This window comes from Mus caroli, chromosome 6, assembly GCF_900094665.2.
Source record: "Mus caroli chromosome 6, CAROLI_EIJ_v1.1, whole genome shotgun sequence".
Lineage (NCBI taxonomy): Eukaryota > Metazoa > Chordata > Mammalia > Rodentia > Muridae > Mus > Mus caroli.
This window is the reverse complement of record NC_034575.1, coordinates 110826218-110833833: the sequence shown is the minus strand read 5'-3', so window position 1 is coordinate 110833833 and position 7616 is coordinate 110826218. Positions and strand designations below refer to the sequence as shown.

Sequence of the window (7616 nt, the reverse complement as noted above, 5' to 3'; positions counted from 1 at the left end):
AAAGGGAGGTCATTGGCAGACCCGTGTGGAAAAAAGGAGTTAGTTCCAAAAAAAAAAAAAAAAAAAAAAAAAAACGGTTTAAAGTGGCAAACACACATAGCTCCTCAGATACTGAAAACAAGCAAGTAGAGCCAGAAATCAAGGTCGCAGGGTTTCCTGCCCCTGTTATTACAGCCTGTGACTCGTTTTCCGTGTAATAACTGCAGCACTGTTATTGACGTTAGCCTGAAATTGCATGTTAGGGCTCTGTTTGCGTGGGGTGTGCTTTGGTTCTGGGGCAGCGGGGGAGTGAGCCTGACCCTGGGGCCCCTCAAGGGGCCTGCCGTCCTTACCAACATTTCCCCCTTGTTCTCTGAGCAGTGTATCGGATCCACAGCGTACTTCAGGGCTTCATCCCCCTCCTTCAGAAGTTCAGGCTGCCAGGTAATGGTGCCACACATTTCCCCATCCAAAACCCTTTCCCGATTGGGGCTTTCTCCTTGGAAAAAGATCTGTCATCTACGGAAAGTCCCTGAGTCAGGAGGCTCGGGTTCAAGTTCTGCCTGTGTTCTGTGACCCCCAGACAGCCCTTTTCTGTGCTGAGAATGGAATCCGAGACCTGCAGCATGCTAGGCAAGCCACAATCCAGCCTTCTGTAGCCTCTTTGAGCCTCAGGCTTCTTGGCTGGAAAGCTGGTGCATTTCTTACTGCACAGACTGTCCCTGAGTGAGGAAGCATGCAGAGGGCTGTCAGCATTGAAGAAAAGCCAGGAAGTGTGTACTCCTCAAATGCTACCTCCTCCCTGCTTGTATTAAGTAACTTTGTAGTTTCCTTTGAGATAGCCTGGGCTAAAGAAGAGTCTCTATGAGTGTGTGTGTGTGTGTGTTGCTAGGATGGAACCCAACGCTTCACACATGCTAAGAAATTGCTCTACTGCAGAGCCATACCCCCACACATTGTCTTTGACCAGCAGCCCAGGGACTTTGGATTTGATTGTATCGTGCCTCAGAACCTAGAAGCCAGGGATGGTGTGTTTCTGTGCTGGAGATGGGAGTGGCAATATCTCCACAACTGTGAACCATGGGGGACCCACAATGCCTTCAGAAAGAGTCCTTTGAGGCCATCCCTGTGATGTGTGGGCATTTGAGGTGGTGGTTGGAGCAAGACTTGGCTGCCTACAGAGTCCTATGTCATTCGTCTGGCTTTGCCTTTCAGGGTTCAGGAGAACCAACTGAGATCACTGCCTGACGGCAGCTAAGCCAGTCCCCAATGTGACCACTGTAATCACTGCCATGCCTGAGCCCAGAAGACAGAACGACGCGCTGGAAGACACCAGAAGGCCACACAATAAAGAGCTCTTTCCTTCCACATGATCTGAGTGTCTGCACCAGTGGGCAGGCTCTTGCTCTGCAGATTAGCACACAGTCTCCGTGGGGAAGAGAAGAGGGGATAGCATCTGGGTCAGCACGGAGGAGCTGGGATGCCATTGCTCATAGGTCAGCATGAATCCTGGGTCCTGCAGGCTGGCATCTGCAGGCCTGGGTCTCTCTGATGTCCTCAGGCTATGCCCAAGAGCTCACAGTTCCTGCAGAGCCATCTTGGGACAGCCATTCTGAGGCAGGGAGCTACCAGGCTGGGTCCCCAGGGGAACCTGTTGCAGGTAAGATGCTGGGGACCAAAGCTTCAGACCCATCACCCAGTGACTGACCCTGTTGCCCTTGGACTCCTAAGATCCAAATAAATATTCTGTTCCTTGTGCTTAAAAAAAAAAGTGGACTAAATATTCCTTTAGATTTCTTCCCCACCCACCCTTCTTCTTTTTTTTTAAGGATTTTTTTTTTTCTTTAAATACAGGCTCTCATGTAGCCCATGCTGGCCTCAAACTCTATGCAGCCAATACTAATGTTGAATTCCTGATCCTCCTGCCTGTACCGCCTGAATGCTGGGATCATAGGTAATGCATGTGCTACTGTACTACTGTACTGAGTGCCTTGAACCCTGTGCCTCGTGCCTGGTAGGTGAGCTTGCTACTAGCTGAGCTGTATATCCTTACAGTTCCTTTAGGTTTCTTGAGCATGAGAACACATCTGGGGATTCCTTTGAATCCATCTAGATGGGGTGAACACTTATCCAATTGCATAGAGTATAAATGAGCATGTACAGATAGTGGCTTGCAGAAAATTCAGACATCTTTTACACCGGTGAGGGTAGCAAACATTCTTGTAAAAAATACCAAATGTGTGTGTGTGTGTGTGTGTGTGTGTGTGTGTGAGTGTGTGTGAATGCTAGAGGCCTGGTTTGGTTAGAACACTTGCCTCAAGTTCACAACGCTCTGGATTTATCCCAAGCACCACACAAACTGAGCATGGCTTTGTATGCTGGTAAGCCTAGCATTCTGGAACTGGAGGCAGGAGGTTCAGGAGTTTAAGGCCAGCCCCAGCTACATAGGGAGTTCAAGAACAGTCTAGGTCAATGAGATCCTATGCCAAAAAAATAACTGGGATGGGGAATTTAGTATTTTCGGCTCCACAAATACTAAAGGAGAAGATAGCCCCCTGCCTGACCAGGAACTCACTCTGTAGACCAGGCTGGCCTGGAACTCACAGAGATCCACCTGCCTCTGTGTCTTGAGTGCTGAGATGGAGGGGGATCAACCTCGGGGATATAAGCCTGGCCTGTGCTTTCCTACTGACTCGGCTATAGACTTTATATCAAGGGCAACCATGGCAAACTAGAGAACACTCCAGGAGACCACACATGTCATCATGTGTCTGTAACCCCAGTGCTCAGGAAGCAAAGGCTGGAGGGTCATTGCAAGCTGGGGGCTAGCCTGGTCTACCTAAGGCGTTCTAAACTGGAAATGGCTACTTAATGAGATTTTCTTTTCTTTTTTTTTCTTTAGGAGAAAAAAAAAAGATGCTGGAACCTATTTCTTTGTAATCTAAGTTAAAAAGTTAAAAACCACACAGAAGGTGAGACCAGAGTAAGACTATGAAAATAATTGAGGGTCAAGAAAGATGGCTCAGTAGTTATAGGAAGGGGCTGCTTTTGCAGAGGAGCTGGGTTCAGCTCCCTTGGTGGCAATTTGAATGACAGTGGCCCCTGTAAGCTATGAGTTTAGTGTTTTGTAAAGGATGAGAAGGTGTGGCCTGGAGGAGGAGGTGTGTCTCTGGGGGCCGGCTTGAGGTTTCAAAAGCCAGGCACCTTTCCCACTGTGCATTTCTCTGCCTCCTACTTGGACACAGCTCTCAGGTGGCTCCAGCCACTATGCCTTTGCCCCACCATCATGGACTCTAATCCTCTGAAACTGTAAGCTCAAACTAAATGCTTTCTTTTGTAAATTGTCTAGGGCATGGCGTCTTATCCCAGGAATAGAGAAGTAACTAAGGTAGTTCCCATCACCGAAATGGTAGCTCACAGCTGTCTAACTTCAGTGTCTTCTGGTCTGCATGAACACTGTCACATAAATCAGAATGAAAAAAAAAAAACAAAACAAAAAACCTTTAAAAATGAAATAGGGTTGGAGAGATGGCCCAACAGTTAAGAGCACTTACTTGTTATTCCTGCACAGGACCTGGGTTCAGTTCCCTGCACTCACTCATAAGGCTGCTGACAGACATTGGTAACTCCAGTTCCAGGTGATCTGATGCCCTCTGCTGGCCTCTTCCAGCACTGCACACATGTAACCTCCAAGGATATATGAGGCACACATGTGGTACACAGACATACATTCAGACAAAGCACTCATACACAGAAAACAAATCTAAAAAGAAATAAAATTATTTCTTTAAATCTTTTATTAAAATCTAAAAAGAAATAAAATAAGAATTTAAGATAGGATTATCACATGACCCAGATGCTTCACTTCTGGGAATATATGCAAAAGATATTTTAAGAGCTGTTTGGACACCTGCATTCACAACAGAAATGTTCACAATAGGTTAGTTGTAGGAATAGACCTATAGTCAGCACTCAGGAGGCTGAGCCGGGAAAGTCACTAGCTTGAGGCTAACCTGGGCTATATAGCAAGATCCTATTTCAAAATGCCAAAATTATAAAAATGATAAAACAAAACAGACAAACAAACTTTAGAGTCTGAACAGATAGTCCATTCAGGAAGATGCTTGCCAGATAACCATGAGGCCCCAGATTTGATCCCAGCACCCACATAGAAAGCAAAGTGTGATATGTAGTACAAGCCCTTGGGGGTGGGGAGAAAACAGGTGCCTACTGTCCAGCTAGGTAACCAGTCAGCCCCTCGTCTTAGTAAGAGACTCTGTCCCTGACATAAAGAGACTGACTTCAGACTGCTGTGCATAACTGTGCACACACACAGCCGGGCATGGTGGCGCACGCCTTTAATCCCAGCACTCGGGAGGCAGAGGCAGGCGGATTTCTGAGTTCGAGGCCAGCCTGGTCTACAAAGTGAGTGCCAGGACAGCCAGGGCTACACAGAAAAACCCTGTCTCGAAAAAACAAAAAACAAACAAACAATAACAAAACAAAAACAACTGTGCACACACATGAACATACTCACAAGTCCATACAAAACCCAAAACCTTTTAAAATTTAAGAAGAAAAAAAATTGAAGGACCAGGTGTGACAGAAACCTTTAATCCCAGCACTTAGCAGGCAGTGGTAGGCATAGTTCTGTGAGTTCTAGGCCAGCAGGGCTATAGAGCAAATCCCTAACTCAACAAAGCAAAACAAAATGTTTTAAGGGGCTAAAAGTACAGATCAGTGGTTGAATGTTTGCCTGGTATACAAGAGATCCTGGCTTTGAATACCCAGCACTCAAAACAAAGAGATTCAAAAGGTAAAATCTAGGGAGCTGGAGAGGTGTCTCAGAGGTTAAGAGCACTGACTGCTTCTCTAGAGGTCCTGAGTTCAATTCCCAGCTACCACATGGTGGCTCACAACCATCTGTAATGGGATCTGATGCCCTCTTCTGGTGTGCATGAACGCAGCTATGGGGTACTCAAATAAATTGAATAAAAGGATTTTTTTAAAAGGTAAGAATCTATGTTTTACCTTGTATTTTTTTCAACCTCAACTTATTAGTGGCCATAAAAGCAGGACATGACCGACAGGTTGAAACCCCCTGGGCATGGGACAAAGCCAGAGGAAGATGGAGGACACAGTCATTTTGGTCCTTGGCAGCCTGGATGCGTCAGAGAGAGAGACTAGTTCAGCGCTTTATGCCCCCAGGTCTCCCAGCTCCGGCAAGGGTCTGAGTGGCGCACTCCCTCCCAGCCCAGTCCAGCAGTGACCTTGATGGTTCTCAGCGCCTCTGTACCACCAGAGCTTAGGCGCTGGTTACATCTCAGGCTATGGATTCTAGGAGCTCCAGACCAAAGTGGGGTCTAAAATAAAGCATGGAATCCTGAACTGGACAGACAAGACTGGAAATGAAGGGGCGTTGGTCCTTGGCCGTCCTGGACCCTGGTCATCGAACTTGTGCAGTCATCTGCCCACAGGCCAAAGGAACACTGAGTGTGCGCTGAGACCATGCAGGTCAGCCGGCACTGGGGAAAAGGTCAAGCCCGGGAGAACAATGACAGCTGTTTGTCTCAGTTTCCTGAAAGGGACCCAGTTCACATGTTGCTGTTCCCCAAGGCTGAGTGTTGAATGCTTGGTCCCTTTGGTGGAACTACTTGGGAAGTGGTGAAATCGTGAGACAATGGAGCCTACAAAACCTACCAGTGGGTAGAGGATGGCATACCAAGATGGCTTTAGAAAGATCTCTCTAGCTATCCTCTTCAGGCTGTGTGAACAAGACCCTGGTCCTGTAGACAGATCTCCAAGATCAGGATCAGAACTGACCAAGGCCACACTCAGCCTTGGCCACACTGGCACGAGAGGGATCCTGAGGCAGACCCATGCCTGGAGACACAGACACCTCTGACACTCACCTTTAGCTCACAGACTCCCTAGTATGGCAGATGGACACACCCACCTTAGGTGGCAAGCAGAGACCTCTCCCACATACTTCCCCCCACCCCACTCTCCCAACCTGAGGACTTCCAGGATAGCCTTCTGTGGGCCTGGGCACCAGAGGTTTTCCACGGAGATCTCTGTCCAGGCTAGGTGTGAGGGTTCCAGCAAAGGGAAGTGAGTGCAGGCAGGGAGACAAGTCTCTGTGGTGCCTTCCAGGTCACTTGGTAATGCCAAGACGCTCTGCACTGAGTTGGGTTGGGCTGGGCTGGGCCAACGAGAAGCCAACTAACCTCAGGCGGCTCTTCAGGAGAGATCTCTTCCCAAGTGTTACAGCTGGCTGCCTAGAGAAGGTGACCTTGGTGGCCAGGGTAGGGATGAGGCAACCATGAGAGTGTGACAGCAGGAGAGCCGACAGGTTGCTCAGATACTGCCCCGGCCCAGATCCAGGGCTTTGAATCGGCCCACCCCAACATCTACCCCGTTGATGAACTGCTGGGGTGCATGAAGGAGCTGATCCTCCAGATCCAACACTACAGCTCTCCATGACACAGGGCAACAACAGGATGTCCGAGAGGAGCCCCAGTGAGGATCCAGTATTGCTGGAGTAGCAGAAGCAAGCCAGAGGCCTCATACCAGACCCATGAATCACTGCAATGAACATTTGCTATCAGGGTAGACAGAAGGGTTTACTGTGGGACACATTGTGACACACTTCAACTTCCACAACTAGGAGACTTTTCTTTTTCTCTGTTGGTGGGGAAGTTGTGAGAGTGGAAAGCAGGTATGGGGGGGGGACGAGTAGGATTGGGGTGCATGATGTGAAATTCACAAAGAACCAGTAAAAAGTTAAAGGAGGGAAGAGAGAAGAGAGAAAAAGAAAGAGAGAAAGAAGGATCTTGTTTTTAAAGACAGGGTCTCTCTGATATGTAGCCCGGCTGTTCTGGAACTCAATATAGACCATGCTGCTCTTGAACTCAAGAGATCCACCTGCCTCTGCCTTCTGAGTGTTCCAATTAAAGATGTACACCACCACCACACCCACAGGGCTTCTCTGTATAGTCCTTACCATCCGGAAACTCTTTCTGTAGACCAGGCTGGCCTCGAACTCAGAGATTAACCTGCCTCTGTTGCTTGAGTGCTGAGATTAAAAGTGTGCGACACCACCACCCGGCTAGTATTAAGTTAATTTAACACAAGCTAGAGTTATCTGAAAGGAGGGAACCTCAGGTGAGAAAATGCCTCCATAAGATCCAGCTGTAGGACATTTTCTTAATTAGAGTGGGTGGTGCTATTCCTGAAATGGCCATTCTGGGTCCTATAAGAAAGCAGACTGAGTAAACCATGAGGAGCAACCTAGTAAGCAGCACCCCTCCATGGCCTCTGCAACAGCTCCTGCCTCCAGGTTCCTGTCCAGTTTGAGTTCCTGTCATGGCTTACTTCAATGATGAGCAGTGATATGGAAGTGTAAGCTGAATAAGCCGTTTCCAGGGAGGTGTTTTTGATCAAGGTATTCTGTCATGCGGTTAGAAACCCTAAGACACACAGCAAATAAAAAATGTAAAACTAGCCGGGCGTGGTGGCGCACGCCTTTAATCCCAGCACTTGGGAGGCAGAGGCAGGCGGATTTCTGAGTTGGAGGCCAGCCTGGTCTACAAAGTGAGTTCCAGGTCAGCCAGGGCTAAACAGAGAAACCCTGTCTC

At 48.1% G+C, this 7616-nt stretch overlaps 1 protein-coding gene across 3 annotated transcripts in view; it reads left to right on the top strand.

The window, feature by feature from the left end:
• Tmem40 (transmembrane protein 40) overlaps positions 1–1750 on the top strand; it is a 33594-nt gene extending 31844 nt beyond the window's left edge. Inside the window, exons 11-12 of one of the 3 annotated variants that reach the window (XM_029478799.1) lie at positions 361–423; positions 1195–1750. In XM_029478799.1, coding sequence (XP_029334659.1) covers positions 361–423; positions 1195–1214 — 83 coding nt within the window. In that variant the 3' untranslated portion in view covers positions 1215–1750. The remainder of the gene's footprint in view (positions 1–360; positions 424–1194) is intronic. The other 2 variants (XM_021165668.2, XM_029478800.1) reach the window with 2 other exon arrangements.
• Positions 1751–7616: the final 5866 nt, after the last annotated feature.